The sequence below is a fragment of the Mustelus asterias genome, chromosome 17, assembly GCF_964213995.1.
Source record: "Mustelus asterias chromosome 17, sMusAst1.hap1.1, whole genome shotgun sequence".
NCBI lineage: Eukaryota > Metazoa > Chordata > Chondrichthyes > Carcharhiniformes > Triakidae > Mustelus > Mustelus asterias.
The window spans coordinates 90372451-90393441 of NC_135817.1; the positions used below are offsets into that span (position 1 = coordinate 90372451).

A 20991-nucleotide genomic window follows, 5' to 3' on the forward strand; every position below is an offset into this window, starting at 1 on the left:
CTTCGAATACAATCTTGTTTTTATTCATGGTCTGTTGTGGCATCGACCAATCTGTTAACAGCATTCCTGTTAAGCTTTATCTTCCCCGACCTTGATCTCTCAAAGAGAGCTGGAAAATTACCACCGACCACATGGAGAAACAAACCCACTGTTTGTCCACTCAACTCTACACTGACCGTAATGTCACCTTGTAATGGCCCAATCTCTTCCGTGTATGTCCTTAACATCACATCAGCTGGTCCAACTAGACCAATCGTTTGTATCCCTCCATTCCCAGGCTGCTCATGTGACTATCCAGGTAAGTCTTAAACGATGTCAGCGTGCCTGCCTCCACCACCCTACTTGGCAGCGCATTCCAGGCCCCCACCACCCTCTGTGTAAAAAACATCCCTCTAATATCTGAGTTATACTTCGCCCCTCTCACCTTGAGCCCGTGACCCCACGTGATCGTCACTTCTGATCTGGGAAAAAGCTTCCCACCGTTCACCCTATCTATCCCCTTCATAATCTTGTACACCTCTATTAGATCTCCCCTCATTCTCTGTCTTTTCAGGGAGAACAAGCCCAGTTTACCCAATCTCTCCTCATAGCTAAGACCCTCCATACCAGGCAACATCCTGGTAAACCTTCTCTGCACTCTCTCTAACGCCTCCACGTCCTTCTGGTAGTGCGGCGACCAGAACTGGACGCAGTACTCCAAATGTGGCCTAACCAGCGTTCTATATAGCTGCATCATCAGACTCCAGCTTTTATACTCTATACCCCGTCCTATAAAGGCAAGCATACCATATGCCTTCTTCACCACCTTCTCCACCTGTGTTGCCACCGTCAAGGATTTGTGGACTTGCACACCTAGGTCCCTCTGTGTTTCTATACTCTTGATGGCTCTGCCATTTATTGTATAACTCCTCCCTACATTATTTCTTCCAAAATGCATCACTTTGCATTTATCTGGATTAAATTCCTGGTGTTGTTAAACTTCTTACTGTGTTTACCCCAGTCCAACGCCGGCATCTCCACATCTTAAATTCCATCTGCCACCTCTCCGCCCAATTTTCCAGCCCACGCAGACACGGGGAGAATGTGCAGACTCCGCACCCTGACCCAAGCCGGGAATCGAACCCGGGTCCCTGGTGCTGTGAGGCAACAGTGCTAACCACTGGACTAGATTTACTTAAGAATCAGTTCAGTAGAAATCTAAACGAAATTTCACCCAGACGAAAGATTTTACCATTTCACTAACACAACAGTGGAAGTTAACATGGAAATCCTGCGAACTGTGTTCACACTGACAAGGCCAGCTCCTCTGTCCTTTCCCATCTGTAATCCCCCTTTCCCTGTCAAGCCCCCCCTTAACCCCCTGTCCGTTTCCAACTCTAATACCCCTTCCCCATTGTCCCACTCTTTAACCTCGCATACGTTCCCATCTGTTATTCCCCCTTCCTGTCACATCCCCCTCGTTAAATCCTCCCACCCCATCTATAATCCCCTTTTACCTCTCCATCCCCTCTTTAGCCCCCTTCCACCTCTGTTCAACTAACTTGTACTCTCCCTGGAGATCTCCATGTTGTTTGCTGGTCGCTGTCACTCAATCTTTGCTCCAACAATCTGTAACTTTACAAAGCTGCAGAACGCTGTTGCTTTGCCCCACAATCCAGCGGAGAAGTGCTGCCACTATGCTAGTTCATAGCCTCAGTAATAATGATTTGAATTCCATTGCGAGACCAGTTACTTCCATTAATGCACAGCAACATGGAATTATACCTCACAAACCTACTTTACGACCTGCTCAAACAGCACAAAAAACTCGTCATATTTATTTTAAATATTTAAACTCTAATGACGGACAGGGATATTAAATAGGTCTCTGCTGTATCTGTTACACTCCAATTAGAACTAATTGATTTATAAAGCTGGAACTGGAAGCCCCACAGTTGTGTCAGTTTCCAACTACTCCGTTATGCTTGTATGAGGTTCTGATAGCTACACATTTTTAGATATGGACAATTTAAGAGATTTTGATGACACAATTATTCATTAACCTGCATTATCTGGTAACCCTGTGCATCCTTCCAGGGACTCTACAGTCCTCTGCACACCAGGATGATATAGATCAGTTATTTTGCGAGGATTATTTGGTTGATATTTCTCTATGTATAGCTCAGTTGTAGAGCAGGACTACATTTTCTTGTATTATAAAAGAGGCTGATTACTACAGTGAAGATGCTCATGTTACACACACAATATGTTGGAGACTCACTCGCTCTACATTATTCATCAGTTACCCTCTTATTATACACTGGGATTCTGTGACTGCATTTAGATATCTATGTGATGACAATGTATTTTTGTTTTACTATAGCTCTCATGATTTGACTTTCAAAGTTTGGAGAGAACAGTAAACTTTCTGCTGCTCACACTGGAAGCAGAGTCATAACACAGAAAGAGGCCATGCGGCCCATCGAGTATCGATAGAGCTATCCAGTCTCTCCCACTTCCCCATTCAATCCCTGAGGACCTGTATGTTTATTTTCTTCAAGTGTCCGTCCAAATTCCTTGAGGAATCATTGATTATTTCTGCTTCCACCACTCTTAACAGCAGTGTGTTCCAGGACCACTCAGTGTGAACACATTCTTCCTCACATTCTCCTTGCATCTCTTGCCTAAAACCTTCAATCTGTGTCTCCTGGGCCTATCAGCTGATTGAAACAGGTTTTCTTTGTCTCGCTCATCCAAGCCTGTCATAATCTTGTACACCTTTCTCAAATCTCTCCTCAGCCCCCACAATACTCAAATTGGGACCGAATCAGAGCTTTAGAAAGATTCAGCATCACATCCCTGTTTGTGAGCTCGATGTCTCGATGCTTATGAAGCCCAAGAATCCACATGCTCTGCTAACCACTCTCTCATCATGTCCCACTACCTTCAAAGGACAAAGCACGTAACCTCTAACCCCTCGATCCCTGTACATCTGCCAAAGTTTGAAAGTTCACATTTCTCTGGATTAAATTCCACCTGAAGGGTTATGGAGAACGGGCAGGAAAGTGGAGTTGAAGCCGATACGAGATCAGCCATGTTGGCATCAAATGGAGTAGCAGGTTCGAGGGGCGGAATGGCTTATCCCTGCTCCTGGTACCACACCGTGGGAGGGTGGGCTATAATGGAGGGAGCGTCGCATAATTGGGAGGGGAGGCACTGAGGGAGCGCCACACCGTCAGAGGGCAGGGTCAGTATTGAGGGAGTGCCGCACTGTCAGAGGGTCAGTACTGAGGGAGTGCCGCACTGTCAGAGGGTCAGTGCTGAGGGAGTGCCGCACTGTCAGAGGGTCAGTACTGAGGGAGTGCCGCACTGTCAGAGGGTCAGTACTGAGGGAGTGCCGCACTGTCAGAGGGTCAGTATTGAGGGAGTGCCGCACTGTCAGAGGGTCAGTACTGAGGGAGTGCCGCACTGTCAGAGGGTCAGTGCTGAGGGAGTGCCGCACTGTCAGAGGGTCAGTATTGAGGGAGTGCCGCACTGTCAGAGGGTCAGTACTGAGGGAGTGCTGCACTGTCAGAGGGTCAGTGCTGAGGGAGTGCCGCACTGTCAGAGGGTCAGTACTGAGGGAGTGCCGCACTGTCAGAGGGTCAGTGCTGAGGGGGTGCCGCACTGTCAGAGGGTCAGTACTGAGGGAGTGCCGCACTGTCAGAGGGTCAGTACTGAGGGAGTGCCGCACTGTCAGAGGGTCAGTACTGAGGGAGTGCCGCACTGTCAGAGGGTCAGTACTGAGGGAGTGCCGCAGGGTCGGGGTGCCGGTGTTGCTGGGTGAGCTGCTTCCAGATTCCCATCCCCATTCCCCTCTCACCTCTCCAGGAGGCCGGGCCGGGCTGTCGCTGTGTCCGGGGCCTCGGGCTGGGCTGGAGCTCGGGGATGAGGCCGGGCCGGCGAGGCCTGAAAGAGCGCGAGGGAGCGGGCCGGAAGCTAACCCCGCACGGCCCCGCCCACCCGAACCGCTTCCGGGGCCTGGCGTGCATGCTGGGATGGGGCGGGACCGGGGCGCTGGTTGGGGGCGGGGCGGCGGAGCCGAGAAACGTGCTGGGGGCGGGGCCGGACGCGGCGCGAGCTGGGGGCGGGGCCGGGGCGCGAGCTGGGGGCGGGGCCGGACGCGGCGCGAGCTGGGGGCGGGGCCGGGGCGCGAGCTGGGAGCGGGGCCGGGGCGCGGGACGGGGCGCGGGGCTGGGGGCGGGGCCGGGGCGCGGGGCTGGGGCGGGGCCGGGGCGCGGGGCTGGGGGCGGGGCCGGGGCGCGGGGCTGGGGCGGGGCCGGGGCGCGGGGCTGGGGACGGGGCCGGGCCGGGGCGGGGCGGGGCGGGGCGCGGGGCTGGGGGCGGGGCCGGGGCGCGGGCTGGAGGCCGGGCGGGGGCGGGGCCAGGTGAGGGTTGGGGCAGGTAGGTGGGTGATGGTGGGGGTGGGGGCAGGGGCAGGTGGGTGGTGGTGGGGGTAGGTGGGGGGTGATGGTGGGGGTGGGGGCAGGTGGGGGGTGATGGTGGGGGTGGGGGCAGACGGGCAGGGGTGGGCGGGAGACGGGTGGGGGCAGGCGGGTGTGGGGGCGGGCAGGTGTGGGGGTGGGCGGGGGTGAGCGGGCGGGGGTGAGCGGGTGGGGGTGGGGCAGGCAGGTGGGGGCGGGGGTGGGTAGGTGGGGGCGGGCGTATGGGTGGAGGCGGGGGCGGGGGTGTGTGGGGGCGGGTAGGGAACGGGAATGGCGGGGTGAGGGTGAGGTGGTATCTCTGGGCCGGGAGCGGTTGCTGGGGCCCAGGCCGCTCAGTGTGACAGGGGGCAGTAGGCAGGGTGCTGGGCCAGTGTGTGAGGAGCTGGGAATGGTGAACACCCTCCCTCCTGGCCCTGTGATGGAGGGAAGGTCTCTGAGGATGGCTGGGCCCGTGACACTGACCCTGAGTGACTCCTGCAGAGATACAGAACCTGACAGTGCAGAGAGAGGCCATTCAGCCCATCAAGCCCACACTGACCACAATCCCACTCAGGCCCCACCCCCACATTTACCCCTGGGCCCCCCAACACTACGGGGCAAATTAGCACCTAACCCGCACATCTTTGGACTGTGGGAGGAAACCGGAGCACCCGGAGGAAACCCACACAGACACGGGGAGAACGTGCAAACTCCACACAGACAGCGACGCAAGGCTGGAATCGAACCTGGGTCCCTGGCACTGTGAAGCAGCAGTGCTAACCACTGTGCCACCTATGTCCTGGAGCTGAGATAATTGATCTCCAACCACCACAACCATCTTTGTTTGTGCCGGGTATGTCTCCAACCAGTGGAGAATTTTCCCCCGATTCCCATCGACTCCAGTTCAGCGAGGGGCCCCTTGATATCACACGCGGTCGAATGCTGCCTTGATGTCAAGGGCTGTCACTCTCACCTCACCTCTGGAATTCAGCTCTTTTGTCCATGTAATGAGGTCAGGAGCTGAGTGACCCTGGCGATATCCAATCACCGTGTCCATGAGTAGGTTATTGCTGAGTAAGTGTCACTTGATAGCGCTGTCAGTGACCCATCACTTTGGTGATCGAGAGTGAACTGATGGGGCGGTATTTGGCCGGGTTGGATTTGTCCTGCTTTCTGTGTACAGGGCGTACCTGGGCAATTTTCCACTTTGGGTAGATGCCAGTGTTGGAGCTATACTGGAACAGCTTGGCTCGGAGATGTTAAACTGAGCCTTCAATTTGTGTCCCTTTGGGATGCGAAGGATATCCTGGAAGACCAGGAACCTTTCTTGCATTTACGGTGTTGTAATTGGAGTTTATGGGATATTACTGGAGAAAAGAATTGGACATTTCTAGCAGTGAAATGAGCTGCTAAAAGGAAGGAGAGAATGTTCATAGTTGGGCGTGGCAGAGTACTGAGTGGTCCTCATTCCAGATATCTGTCATTAGCTGCAAAATGTCTGAACACCAGACTCAATGGTGGAAATGCTGAGACTTGTTGCTGGGTTATGAATCTTAGTGAAATGGTGAATTACCTGAAGTAGCTGAGAATTGATGTCAATCATTCCATATTATTCTGCTTCCTGTCCAAAATCGAACCTTTTATGTGACTCTCCTCCTCACTCCCCGCACCCTTTAACATCCCACCCAGTCTAATCCCACTCCCCACACCCTTTAACATCCCACCTAGTGTAATCCCACTCCCCCTCACTCCCCGCACCCTTTAATATCCCACCCAGTCTAATCCCACTCCCTCTCACTCCCCGCACCCTTTAACATCCCACCCAGTCTAATCCCACTCCCCACGCCCTTTAACATCCCACCTAGTGTAATCCCACTCCCCCTCACTCCCCGCACCCTTTAACATCCCACCCAGTCTAATCCCACTCTCTCCCGCACTCTTTAACATCCCACCCAGTCTCATCCCACTCTCCCCCTCACTTCCCGCACCTTTTAATATCCCACTCTCCCCTTCACTCCTCGCACTGTTTAGTATCCACCAGTCTGGAGTAAAGTGTTCAGTTTTGGGCACCACACTTTAGAAAATCTTTGGCGAGAATGCAACAGTGCATTACTGGAATTGTCCCAGGGATGAGGGAGTTCAGGTCATTCGGTTTACCAGGCTGATTTCAGGGATGGTGAGACTGATGTATGGAACTGGAACTGATTTCAGGCTGTTTTCATAAAACACTTGGAGCTTCTAACCTGGATTATAACAGGGAATTAGGGTTGGGCAATAAATACTGGCCCAGCCATCGAGACATTCATCCTGTGGAAGAGTATAATTTTTTTAAAGACCCTTTGTTCCATGAACTACAGAGTGAAAAGAAAATACAACAGATCCAATATCTTATTAAATAAATGATTTATTTCCAGTCAGAAAGATAAATCTTTAAATATTTATATGTAAATTAATTTGAAAAGATTGATTTTAGTTAATTAGTTTGACATATTAATACTGCACAGACTGAACGGTACAGGAACATATGTAGCACAGAGTTTGAATGTTAGAAGCAGGACTTGACAAAATCTACCAATGAACTAGATAAACCTTCACAGATAGTGCAACCCTGACAGGTCAGAGTGTCAGTCCTCCATTACCAGAGCAACCACAGGTCACAGTTTCTAGCACTGACCCCTGGCGACTTGTGTTTCTCCAATCTCTGTCTGGTAGGAGGAAACTGACCCCTTCCCAGAAGGTGAGGGAGATGAGTAGCCAATGTGCAAAACCAAACTGCAGCGTCCTCACTCAGCCCAGTGACAGAGCAGTGAGGGGGCAAGTCAGAGCAGCTCACCTGGCCAGGAACTAAGAAAGCAAGACATGTACACACAGACAGAATTACGGACTAAATCACCTACCGAGGATATATATTACAGACGCATACACACTCCGATTCACAACATTTAGTCACTATTTGTTTTACCTTTCTAGTATCCTGAACTATTCCCAGCCAGATCTGACACACATTGGACCAGCCCTAACACTGCAAACTACAGATGGATTTGTACAGGTAACAGCTCAGGTAAGAAGTGCGACTTCATTAAGGTGTGTTTTATAGGCAGGTGAGAATTCAGCTGTTGTGTACAATGAACACTGAAATCCAACTGAGCAAATATCACAAACTAATTTCAATACCCATTAGTGCACATGACCCCAGCAGAGACCATCCAGCGTCCAATAGCAGCGAGCAAGGGAATGGCACTAAGCCATGATGCTCGTTGGGAGAGTCAGTACAGACACTATGGGCCGAATGGCCTCCTTCTGCACCATAATGATTCTGTGATAGCATCTCCCATCACCAGTCGACATCTAATGTGCAGCAGCCAATACATAGAGTGCTCACTGGAGTTGAGTATTTCTGTTAAGTGCAAAATGTTAAGATATATTTCCCCAGAAATGTCAGGCAGCTCATGTCACAGGTGGTTAACAAAACACAAGCTTCAACCCATTTTAATGCTGTGAGCTATAATTAGAATACCAGGTTTCCTGATAATTAATCTGTAAATCAAAATACCTAAATCTCTCACTGGGGTACGGGTCCCACACACACTGACTCTCACTCGGGTACGGGTTCCACACACACTGACTCTCACTGGGGTACGGGTCCCACACACACTGACTCTCACTGGGGTACGGGTCCCACACACACTGACTCTCACTGGGGTAGGGGTCCCACACACACTGACTCTCACTGGGGTACGGGTTCCCCACACACTGACTCTCACTGGGGTACGGGTCCCACACACACTGACTCTCACTGGGGTACGGGTCCCACACACACTGACTCTCACTGGGGTACGGGTCCCACACACACTGACTCTCACTGGGGTACGGGTCCCACACACACTGACTCTCACTGGGGTACGGGTCCCACACACACTGACTCTCACTGGGGTACGGGTCCCACACACACTGACTCTCACTGGGGTACGGGTTCCACACACACTGACTCTCACTGGGGTACGGGTTCCACACACACTGACTCTCACTGGGGTACGGGTTCCACACACACTGACTCTCACTGGGGTACGGGTCCCACACACACTGACTCTCACTGGGGTACGGGTCCCACACACACTGACTCTCACTGGGGTACAGGTTCCACACACACTGACTCTCACTGGGTACGGGTTCCACACACACTGACTCTCACTGGGGTACGGGTCCCAGACACACTGACTCTCACTGGGGTACAGGTCCCACACACACTGACTCTCACTGGGGTACGGGTTCCCCACACACTGACTCTCACTGGGTTACGGGTCCCACACACACTGACTCTCACTGAGGTACGGGTCCCATACACACTGGGACCCATCATGAAGTGTGAATCCAGACAATCAGGATATACTCAGCAGGTCAAGCAGTATGTGTGGAGCAAGAAACGGAGTTGATATTTCAGGTTTATGACTTTTGATCTGATGGGATTGGAAGGGTGCAAGAAGACAGTTGAGCAGCACCTTCTGAAAGGGACGGGCAACAAATGCTGACCTTGTTGTGACATTCATTATCTACGAAAAAATAAAAACTATTTTCTCCCTCCACTGATCCTGCCAAACCTGCCAATTATTTCAAGCATTTTCGGTTTTCATTTATGATTCCAACATCTGTAGTATTCTGTTGTGATACTGGGATATTTGATCAAGAATGTTATGATAACTAAACACGATCCCAATAGCCCCACGCACCCGGCAAGCAGCCGGGAATTAACCAGGTGGTGGTGAGAGGCCGGGGGGGCAGGGACAGAGGAGTGGCTGCAACACAAGGTGAGAATTTCCCCCCTGATTCACGGATACTGAGACAGTTGTAATTCCTGCTTATCTTCCGGACCTGAACAAGAACACAAGAAATAGGTGCAGGAGTAGACGAAAAGGCCAATCCAGACCGCTCTGCCAGTCAACACCACAATGGCTGAGTTTCAACCCGATTTTCCCACCTTTTTCTCAATTCCCTGAGACACCAGAAATCGGCCTTAAAATTATTCAACACCGGAGCTTCCACGACCCTCAGAAGGACAGAATTCCTTTGAGTGAGGAAATTTCTTCTCAGTTCTCATCATCAGCCCCCTTATCCTGAGACTGTGCCCCCGTGTTTTAGATTCCACGACCAGTAGAAACAATCTCTCGGTGTCTGCCCTATAACTGACTCAGCACAGACTGGAGCAGACGTCTGGAGTCTGGAACTTTATTCCACAGTGCTAAAAGGAGGAAGGCGGAGTTTCCGGTCTCTCTGCATCAGGCCATTATACAGTTGGGTTTGAGAACTGCATTCAGGAAAAGTCATTGAGAAGCTGAGGTATGAGGGCTCAGAGATGGGGACAAGTTTATCAACTGTTGGCACTGGGCAGGTGGCGCTGGGAATGTGAGGGAACAACTTTGCCTTGAGCTTGCTCCCCAGGTTCGGAGGCAGAGTGGGGGGGTTCCCATAGCTGGTAAATAAATGAATTGGGGAGGGTCACAATGCCCGGGGAGGAAAGCCCACCTCAGCTTCTCCCACCCCAGGCTTCCTGGAGCTGAGCCAGTGCTGAGGGTGTGGGCAAGTGGTCCCAAAGGAGGGTTGTACATTTTTTTTTTCCCCCCAGGTACAGAACGAGGCTGTGGAACACAACCCCATCTCAGATCGGAGTATTCCAGCCATGGAGATGCCCTCAGTCTGATCCATTCACCGGCTCCCAGATTCTGGAGGTTTGATCAATGGTAACTCAGAGTAAGTGAAGTGCCCACATTAACCTGAGAAGTTCCACAACTCTCCAATCAGACAATGCAACCAAAGCAGCTCCATCCAAACCAAACCAAAGCACAGGGAGAGGAGAAAAGTGGGAAAGATCCATGACAGGTCAGAGATAATTTAAGGAGAGCAGAAATTTAGTCGGTTCAATTCTTAAAGTTACCAAAACACGAGCAAGGGCACAGAGCAGCTTTTTGAACAAGTTTCATATCTGTACACTGTCCCAAACACTCCCAGGACAGGGACAACACGGGGTTAGATACAGAGTAAAGCTCCCTCTACACTGTCCCCCCATCAAACACTCCCAGGACAGGTACAACACGGGGTTAGATACAGAGTAAAGCTCCCTCTACACTGTCCCCCCATCAAACACTCCCAGGACAGGTACAGCACGGGGTTAGATACAGAGTAAAGCTCCCTCTACACTGTCCCCATCAAACACTCCCAGGACAGGTACAGCGCGGGGTTAGATACAGAGTAAAGCTCCCTCTACACTGTCCCCCATCAAACACTCCCAGGACAGGTACAGCACGGGGTTAGATACAGAGTAAAGCTCCCTCTACACTGTCCCCCATCAAACACTCCCAGGACAGGTACAGCACGGGGTTAGATACAGAGTAAAGCTCTCTCTATACTGTTCCAAAGGGAATATGGTAGAAACATCTTTATCCAGGGAGTGGTGAGAATGTGGAACTCATCACCAGAGGGAGTGGCTGAAGTGAAGCGTATAGAAACAGTTAAGGGGGAACTAGAGAAGGATATCAGGAAGAAGATATTGAGGGTGAAGCTAATAGATTTAGATGAGGAATGATCGGAGAAGGCTCGGGTGAAGCATAAAGACTGACCTGGGCTGCATGGGCTGAATGGCCTGCATCTGTCGACAGTGTCTGATGTAAATGTGTGGATTAACTAAAACTAACAAATGAGAGCACCATCTGTGTGCAAACTACCACAAACAGCCAATCAGCAACTTCTAATCATTTCACATCAAATTGAAGGGAATTATTTGACAAGATTTGAGTCTGGATCAGAGTCCAAAGGTCAAAGATTCACTGCCTCCAGTTCCACATGACCCATGTACACAGGAACCCATTTAGCATCAGGGAATTGTGCAGATCAGTATTACTGGAACAGACAGGCCAGGATTCACTCCGTGATTCTTTGTAAAAGTACTGATTGGTGATTATTAATTGTTCTGTAAAGATTCCTGCAGTTGTGTGCCCATCAATTGCACATCCATTCATCACAGATGCTGAACAGTGTACAGTATACCCAACCCAGCAGTGCTGCCCTCGCGCTGAGCATTCACTCCCAGCAGCAGGCAGGGAGTCTCTCACTCCACATCGGGATTAACCCGGATGGGCAGGGGTATTGGGATCTGGGCTGGGCTGTTAATACACGGCATGGCTGCAGATTCACAGCTCCCATGTAGCATACCTGCAGGGAGAGATTGACCGCCACGGACAGCTGTCTGGGGGCTGAAGGACAATCTCTCCCCGGCTCAGGCATTCACACTGGAGAGTTTCATCCCGACACAACAGGGTGGAGAAACACCAGGAACTCTCAGATCCTCATGCACTCACACACTCTGGGACAAAGCTTTCCAGTTGCGACAGGTCTCATGGCAGGTGCCATTGGTTAGGAGTGTTTAACATGGCTACATGGGGGCGATGATCAACAGTCACGACAATTTAGATGGTAGTTGCGTGGATGATTATCTCAGGGTTTTCAATCTGTTCCTTGCTCTGCACCACTCGCAGCTCCAACTGTGCTGCACTCGGCTTCTTTCCCACTCCGGCCAGAGCTGGAGAAAGACAAAACGAGAGCGTGAGAGAGAAAGAGAGACACCGGCCGAGAGCAAGAGAGAAAAAGAAAGAGAGTGAGTGAGTACGTAGTTAGATACAGAGTAAAGCTCCCTCTACACTGTCCCCATCAAACACTCCCAGGACAGGTACAGCACGGGGTTAGATACAGAGTAAAGCTCCCTCTATACTGTCCCCCCATCAAACACTCCCAGGACAGGGACAGCACGGGGTTAGATACAGAGTAAAGCTCCCTCTACACTGTCCCCATCAAACACTCCCAGGACAGGTACAGCACGGGGTTAGATACAGAGTAAAGCTCCCTCTATACTGTCCCCCCATCAAACACTCCCAGGACAGGGACAGCACGGGGTTAGATACAGAGTAAAGCTCCCTCTACACTGTCCCCATCAAACACTCCCAGGACAGGTACAGCACGGGGTTAGATACAGAGTAAAGCTCCCTCTACACTGTCCCCATCAAACACTCCCAGGACAGGGACAGCACGGGGTTAGATACAGAGTAAAGCTCCCTCTACACTGTCCCCATCAAACACTCCCAGGACAGATATACAGAGTCCTGAGAGTTTGAGTCTACAGGTTATTCGGGTTTGATGAATAGAAACACAGACACTAGAAGCAGGAGGAGGCCATTCGGCCCTTCGAGCTTGCTCCGCCATTCATTTTGATCGTGGCTGATCATCAAATTCACTATCCTGATCCCCCCTTGCTCCTATTCCAAAGAATGGGAATGGACGTGGCTTAAGCGGCACATCCCACCACTCGCTGCGTGCAGTCTCCAACCTCTGCACCGCTCCACACAGTCTGGGTAAAGTCTGTGTCCCCCCAATCGCTGCCAGAATCAATAGCAGCAGCCCCTGCTCACCTTTGGCATTGGAGATTGTCCGGGTCACAATGTGCTGAAGGGCAGACACCGTCTTCTCACAGGCAATCTGCGCGGAGAAACGGGGACACGTTAGGCTCAGCTGTTGATGTAAGAAACAGTGGCACATACAGAAGATGACTTCAGCCGAAATCGCTCTCGCGTATTCGGGGCCTGTACCCCAGTGAGAGTCAGTGTGTGTGGGGCCCGTACCCCAGTGAGAGTCAGTGTGTGTGGGACCCATACCCCAGTGAGAGTCAGTGTGTGTGGAACCCGTACCCCAGTGAGAGTCAGTGTGTGTGGGACCCATACCCCAGTGAGAGTCAGTGTGTGTGGGACCCGTACCCCAGTGAGAGTCAGTGTGTGTGGGACCCATACCCCCAGTGAGAGTCAGTGTGTGGAACCCGTACCCCAGTGAGAGTCAGTGTGTGTGGAACCCGTACCCTAGTGAGAGTCAGTGTGTGTGGGACCCATACCCCAGTGAGAGTCAGTGTGTGTGGGACCCGTACCCCAGTGAGAGTCAGTGTGTGTGGGACCCGTACCCCAGTGAGAGTCAGTGTGTGTGGGACCCGTACCCTAGTGAGAGTCAGTGTGTGTGGGACCCGTACCCCAGTGAGAGTCAGTGTGTGTGGGACCTGTACCCCAGTGAGAGTCAGTGTGTGTGGGACCCGTACCCCAGTGAGAGTCAGTGTGTGTGGGACCCATACCCTAGTGAGAGTCAGTGTGTGTGGGACCTGTACCCCAGTGAGAGTCAGTGTGTGTGGGACCCGTACCCCAGTGAGAGTCAGTGTGTGTGGAACCCGTACCCTAGTGAGAGTCAGTGTGTGTGGGACCTGTACCCCAGTGAGAGTCAGTGTGTGTGGGACCCGTACCCCAGTGAGAGTCAGCGTGTGTGGGACCCGTACCCCAGTGAGAGTCAGTGTGTGTGGGACCCGTACCCCAGTGAGAGTCAGTGTGTGTGGGACCCGTACCCCAGTGAGAGTCAGTGTGTATGGGACCCGTACCCCAGTGAGAGTCAGTGTGTATGGGACCCGTACCCCAGTGAGTGTCAGTGTGTGTGGAACCCGTACCCCAGTGAGAGTCAGTGTGTATGGGACCCGTACCCCAGTGAGAGTCAGTGTGTGTGGGACCCGTACCCCAGTGAGAGTCAGTGTGTGTGGGACCCGTACCCCAGTGAGAGTCAGTGTGTGTGGAACCCGTACCCCAGTGAGAGTCAGTGTGTGTGGAACCCGTACCCCAGTGAGAGTCAGTGTGTATGGGACCCGTACCCCAGTGAGAGTCAGTGTGTGTGGGACCCGTACCCCAGTGAGAGTCAGTGTGTGTGGGACCCGTACCCCAGTGAGAGTCAGTGTGTGTGGGACCTGTACCCCAGTGAGAGTCAGTGTGTGTGGGACCCGTACCCCAGTGAGAGTCAGTGTGTGTGGGTCCCGTACCCCAGTGAGAGTCAGTGTGTGTGGGACCTGTACCCCAGTGAGAGTCAGTGTGTGTGGGACCCCTACCCCAGTGAGAGTCAGTGTGTGTGGGACCTGTACCCCAGTGAGAGTCAGTGTGTGTGGGACCTGTACCCCAGTGAGAGTCAGTGTGTGTGGGACCCGTACCCCAGTGAGAGTCAGTGTGTGTGGGACCCGTACCCCAGTGAGAGTCAGTGTGTGTGGGACCCGTACCCCAGTGAGAGTCAGTGTGTGTGGGACCCGTACCCCAGTGAGAGTCAGTGTGTGAGGGACCCGTACCCCAGTGAGAGTCAGTGCGTGAGGGACCCGTACCCCAGTGAGAGTCAGTGTGTGTGGGACCCGTACCCCAGTGAGAGTCAGTGCGTGAGGGACCCGTACCCCAGTGAGAGTCAGTGTGTGTGGGACCCGTACCCCAGTGAGAGTCAGTGTGTGGGGGACCTGTACCCCAGTGAGAGTCAGTGTGTGTGGGACCCGTACCCCAGTGAGAGTCAGTGTGTGTGGGACCCGTACCCCAGTGAAAGTCAGTGTGTGTGGGACCCGTACCCCAGTGAGAGTCAGTGTGTGTGGGACCCGTACCCCAGTGAGAGTCAGTGTGTGTGGGACCCGTACCCCAGTGAGAGTCAGTGTGTGTGGGACCCGTACCCCAGTGAGAGTCAGTGTGTGTGGGACCCGTACCCCAGTGAGAGTCAGTGTGTGAGGGACCCGTACCCCAGTGAGAGTCAGTGCGTGAGGGACCCGTACCCCAGTGAGAGTCAGTGTGTGTGGGACCCGTACCCCAGTGAGAGTCAGTGCGTGAGGGACCCGTACCCCAGTGAGAGTCAGTGTGTGTGGGACCCGTACCCCAGTGAGAGTCAGTGTGTGGGGGACCTGTACCCCAGTGAGAGTCAGTGTGTGTGGGACCCGTACCCCAGTGAGAGTCAGTGTGTGTGGGACCCGTACCCCAGTGAGAGTCAGTGTGTGTGGGACCCGTACCCCAGTGAGAGTCAGTGTGTGTGGGACCCGTACCCCAGTGAGAGTCAGTGTGTGGGGGACCCGTACCCCAGGGTCTGGAGTAGAATACTGAGAAATAAAGAAAAATATTGTTTTCATTTCATTGACTTTTAGAAGCGCAACATTTGGGTTTTCAGCCTGTGGCTTGGCCAAGGATTACCCACCCCAGCGATTGCAGAGAAGCTGCTTCGAATCATACAATCCCGACAGTGCAGGAGGAGGCCATTCAGCCCATCGAGTCTGTACCAACCACAATCCCACCCAGGCCCTATTCCCATAAACCCACACATTTACCCTGCTAATCCCCCTGACACTAAGGGGCAATTTATCATGGCCAATCAACATAACCCGCACATCATTGGACTGTAGGAGGAAACCAGAGCAACTGGAGGAAACCCATATAGATGGGAGAATGTGCAAACTCCATATGTGAAGTGGAGATGCCGGCGTTGGACTGGGGTAAACACAGTAAGAAGTTTAACAACACCAGGTTAAAGTCCAACAGGTTTATTTGGTAGCAAAAGCCACACAAGCTTTCGGAGCTCAAGCCCCTTCTTCAGGTGAGTGGGAATTCTGTTCACAAACAGAGCATATAAAGACACGGACTCAATTTACATGAATAATGGTTGGAATGCGAATACTTACAACTAATCCAGTCTTTAAGGTACAAACAATGTGAGTGGAGAGAGCATTAAGGTTAAAGAGATGTGTATTGTCTCCAGACAGGACAGCCAGTGAGACTCTGCAGGTCCAGGCAAGCTGTGGGGATTACCGATAGTGTGACATGAACCCAATATCCTGGTTGAGGCCGTCCTCATTTACTCCACACAGACAGTGACCAAGGCCAGACAGACTGGATGAGCTCAATGGCCTCTCTGTTCTGTCAGATCCTACGATGATATATTTATACATCATTTTATTAATTATTTGAAATCTCTGGTTCCTGACACGCACTCCAGAAAAAACACCTTCTTTGTACTTCGCGTTCCAAGTCCCACAATTTTCCATTTCCACAACAGAACCTCTGCACCTGCATCACTTCACATCTCTCTCCGATATCTGCCCAATTCACCAGTCTGCCTGAATCCTGTTACGAAACTCCTCCGTAATATTATGTGGCCAAATTATGCATCATCTGCAAACTTATAAATAGTGCTCCCGAATCACACAGGTGGTGTCGGCAGCGGTTACTGGACCAGTGACCCCCACACAGGCCTGGAAATGATCCAGAAACACCAGTTCCAATCCCATAATAGCTGCTGCTGGGCTATGTAAATACAATGCAACAAAATCAATACCAAAGGTAACGGGGACCTTTAGGGAAGGAAATCTGCCGCCCTGACCTGGTCTGGCCTACATGTGACTCCAGAGCCACAGCAATGTGATTGGAAGAACGGATATGTCAGGAGATAATGGATAGGTACAGGAAAAATAGGGTTGTTGTAGTGGGAGACTTCAATTTCCCTGGTATAGACTGGAAATCGCTGAGAGCTGGGACTCTGAATGGGGAGGAATTTGTAAAATGCGTACAGGAGGGTTCTTTGGAACAATATGTAGATAGCCCGACTAGAGAGGGGGCTATACTGGACCTAGTACTGGGGAATGAGCCCGGTCAGGTCTTCAAGGTTTCGGTAGGGGAACATGTGGCAAATAGTGACCACAATTCTGTTAGCTTTAGGATAGTGATGGAAAAGGATGAGTGGTGTCCCAAGGGTAAGGTGTTGGATTGGGGGAAGGCTAACTTTAGTGGGATTAGGCAGAAATTGGCAGCTGTTGATTGGGAGAGGCTGTTTGAGGGTAAATCCACATCTGGCATGTGGGAGTCTTTTAAGTAACAGTTGTTAGGGCTGCAGGATTGGCATGTGCCTGTAAAAAAGGATAGGAATGGTAGGATTCCAGAACCGTGGATAACCAGGGAAATTGAGGGATTGGTCAAAAAGAAAAGAGGCGTACGTTAGGTCCAGGCAGCTAAAAATGGAGGGAGCTCTGGAGGAATACAAAGAAAGTAGGAAAGAACTCAAACGAGGAATTAGAAGGGCAAAAAGGGGTCACGAAATGTCCTTGGCAGACAGGATTAAGGAGAATCCCAAGGCATTTTATTCATACGTTAGGAACAAAAGGGTTGTCAGGGAAAAAATCAGACCTCGCAGGGACAAAAGTGGGGAATTATGCTTGGAGCCCAAAGAAGTAGGGGAGATCCTAAATGAATACTTTGCGTCGGTATTCACAAAGGAGAGGGATGTGTTGACTGGGAGTGTCTCGGAGGGGAGTGTTGACCCGTTAGAGAAAATCTCCATTACAAGGGAGGAAGTGTTAGGTTTTTTAGGGAATATAAAGACTGACAAATCCCCAGGGCCTGATGGAATCTATCCAAGGCTGCTCAGGGAGACGAGAGATGAAATCGCTGGGCCTCTGAGCCAAATCTTTGTCTCGTCACTGGACACAGGTGAGGTCCCAGAGGATTGGAGGATAGCTAATGTGGTCCCGTTATTTAAGAAGGGTAGGAAGGATAAACCAGGCCGGTGAGCTTGACGTCCGTGGTAGGGAAGTTCTTGGAGAGGATTCTTAGAGATAAGATGTATGCGCATTTAGAAAGGAATAAGCTCATTAACGATAGTCAGCATGATTTTGTGAGAGGGAGGTCATGCCTCACTAACCTGGTGGAGTTATTTGAAGAAGTGACGAGAATGGTTGACGAGGGAAGGGCCGTGGATGTCACCTATATGGACTTTAGTAAAGCGTTTGACAAAGTCTCTCATGGTAGGTTGGTGCAAAAGGTTGGATCTCATGGGATAAAGGGGGAGGTGGCTAGATGTGTGGAGAACTGGCTTGCTCACAGAAGACAGAGGGTGGTAGTGGAAGGGTCTTTTTCCGGCTGGATGCCTGTGTAGAGTGCTGTTCCTCAGGGCTCTGTACTGGGACCTCTGCTGTTTGTGATTTATATAAACGATCTGGAAGAAGGTGCAACTGGGGTGATCAGTAAGTTTGCGGACAACACGAAAATGGCTGGATTTGCAGATAGTGAGGAACATTGTCAGAGGCTACAGAAGGATATAGATAGGCTGGAAATTTGGGCAAAGAAATGGCAGATGGAGTTCAATCCAGATAAATGCGAAGTGATGCATTTTGGTAGAACTAGCGTAGAGGGGAGCTATACAATAAATGGCAGAACCATAAAGGGTGTAGATACGCAGAGGGACCTGGGTGTGCAAGTCCACAGATCCCTGAAGGTGACGTCACAGGTGGAGAAGGTAGTGAATAAGGCATATGGCATGCTTGCCTTTATAGGACGGGGCATAGAGTATATTGTTCCACAGGAGCAGGCTGAGGGTAAGGGAGTGTGTTTCTGCATTTGATTTATTTATTTATTTTTCAGTTAAATGTGTTAAAAATCGGAGGGTTTTTTTTCCAAAACAGGAAGTAGGCCCAGGCAAAGCCTGGGAAGGTTTTTGGAGGGTTTAAAAGCAGGCCGCACTTTTGAGCGGGCAGCGTAGTGAGTGGGGAGCAGAGTGTGAACTGTAAGGGCTTTGGCTCACAGGGCTTCGGCGAGGACAGGCAGAGGCAGGGTAGGGTTTTAAATTACACCAACTTATACAAGGTAAATTGGTATGGAGGGATATGTAATGTGCTGTTTCTGCATGATGTGGGAGCAAGTGGACCGCAAGGTGGACCCCAGGGACCATGTCTGCAGTAAGTGCTGGTTGCTGGAGGATCTCCAGCTCAAGGTAGATGAACTGGACTCTGAGCTACAGACACTGAGGCTTATCAGGGAAGGGGAGAGCTATCTGGATAATGTGTATAAAGAGAAAGTCACGCCCCTTAGACTGACTAACTTAGCTGGGGGTCAGGGACAACAGGGAGTGGCTGCGGGTGAGGCGGGCAGTGGGGGGAAGAAGGCGGGCAGAACCATAAAGGGTGTAGATATGCAGAGGGACCTGGGTGTGCAAGTCCACAGATCCTTGAAGGTGACATCACAGGTGGAGAAGGTAGTGAAGAAGGCATATGGCATGCTTGCCTTTATAGGACGGGGCATAGAGTATAAAAGTTGGAGTCTGATGTTGCAGTTGTATAGAACGTTGGTTTGGCCGCATTTGGAATACTGCACCCAGTTCTGGTCGTCACACTACCAGAAGGACGTGGAGGCTTTGGAGAGAGTGCAGAGGAGGTTTACCAGGATGTTGCCTGGTATGGAAGGGCTTAGATATGAGGAGAGATTGGGTAAACTGGGGTTGTTCTCACTGGAAAGATGGAGGATGAGGGGTGACCTAATAGAGGTGTATAAAATTATGAAAGGCATAGATAGGGTGAACGGTGGGAAGCTTTTTCCCAGGTCGGTGGTGACGTTCACGAGGGGTCATAGGTTCAAGGTGAAGGGGGGGAGGTTTAACACGGATATCAGAAGGACGTATTTTACACAGAGGGTGGTGGGGGCCTGGAATGCGCTGCCGGGCAAGGTGGTGGAGGCGGACACACTGGGAACGTTTAAGACTTATCTAGATAGCCACATGAACGGAGTGGGAATGGAGGGATACAAAAGAATGGTCTAGTTTGGACCAGGGAGCGGCACGGGCTTGGAGGGCCGAAGGGCCTGTTCCTGTGCTGTATTGTTCTTTGTTCGACTCTGAAATGCCCGAGACATTCAGTTCAAGGGGCAAATATGGATGGACAACAAAGGCTGGCCTTGTCAGCAGTACCCACATATTAAAACCAGTCTAGATCATTTATATATGTTCTATGTTCTAAGAAAAACTAAAAACCTTAAACTGATCCTTGAGGCCCCCACTGCAGTAATCTTCCCAGTCAGATATACTCTCTGCCTTAAGCTTAACTTTGACAATGACACATCGAAGCGAGCACCTTCCCTTCAGTACCCTGAGAGCGGATTGTCCCGTGGGAGACATCTGCAATGTGACACTTACCTTCAAGTTATTGGGGTGCTGATGTGTCCAAGCCAGGAGCATTGCGGCGAATAAATCTCCCGTCCCCACAAACACAGCATCCACCTTGGGTATCTCCATTCGAATTCGCTCCGTCACTCGTAAACCACCTGCTATCACTGATCACAACAAACACACACTCAATGAGAGTCAGGTAGGTGTGTGGGAGGACAGGGGACCTGGGGATAGGTTCACATTAAAGGCAGCAACTCCGTGCAGTAAACTGTTCATATAAAAAGCTCATCAAATTGTAGGTTTAGTTCAAATAAATATTGAATAGAAAAGCCAAGGATAATAAAGGCCTTATTTAAACCTTTATTATCTCAGTGACAGTGGCCGGAATTCTCCAATGTGGTTTGCCCTGTCACTGCTGCCAGCGAGATCGGAGAATTTGGCGCTCAGCCAAATCTCCATTCACCGCAGCTGAACCAGGGGTCCCAGGCGGGGGCCCCGAGCCGCGGGCGGGGGCCGTGGGGGCCCCGCCGCAGGTGGGGAGGGGCCGGGGGTCCCCGCTGCGGGTGGGGTATCCCAGCCACGGTGGGGGGGAGAGGGGGGGGGGGGGGAGGAGCATGGCCGAAGGGTCCCAGCCACTGGTGGGGGGGCGTGGGAGTCCCAGCCGTGGGGGGGGGGGGGGGGGGGGGGTGCAGGGCGGCCTTGTGCGGGGGGCCGGAGGGTCACTGCCGCGGGCGGGGGCCAGAGGGTCCCAGTCTGTGTCCTGTGC

General features: G+C 51.7%; 3 protein-coding genes across 6 annotated transcripts in view; 1 reads left to right on the plus strand and 2 right to left on the minus strand.

The window, feature by feature from the left end:
* Positions 1 to 4001, minus strand: part of LOC144506665 (1-acyl-sn-glycerol-3-phosphate acyltransferase gamma-like) — a 55641-nt gene extending 51640 nt beyond the window's left edge. Inside the window, exon 1 of the mRNA XM_078233076.1 lies at positions 3842 to 4001. The gene's annotated coding sequence lies outside the window, so the exon portion shown is untranslated. The remainder of the gene's footprint in view (positions 1 to 3841) is intronic.
* Positions 4002 to 6828: 2827 nt separating this feature from the next.
* Positions 6829 to 20991, minus strand: part of LOC144506666 (pyridoxal kinase-like) — a 64033-nt gene continuing 49870 nt past the window's right edge. For all 3 annotated transcript variants that reach the window (XM_078233080.1, XM_078233079.1, XM_078233078.1), the window contains 3 exons: positions 20253 to 20389; positions 12896 to 12962; positions 6829 to 12012 (listed from right to left, as the gene is read on the minus strand). In XM_078233080.1, the coding sequence (XP_078089206.1) occupies positions 11900 to 12012; positions 12896 to 12962; positions 20253 to 20389 (317 nt within the window). In that variant the 3' untranslated portion in view covers positions 6829 to 11899. The remainder of the gene's footprint in view (positions 12013 to 12895; positions 12963 to 20252; positions 20390 to 20991) is intronic.
* Positions 10080 to 20991, plus strand: part of LOC144506667 (fibroblast growth factor 5-like) — a 101716-nt gene continuing 90804 nt past the window's right edge. The window contains exon 1 of one of the 2 annotated variants that reach the window (XM_078233081.1): positions 10080 to 10187. Coding sequence is in view for 1 of the 2 variants with exons in the window: in XM_078233082.1 (XP_078089208.1) it covers positions 10175 to 10187 (13 nt within the window). In the remaining variant the exon portion in view is untranslated. The remainder of the gene's footprint in view (positions 10188 to 20991) is intronic. The other variant, XM_078233082.1, reaches the window with a different exon arrangement.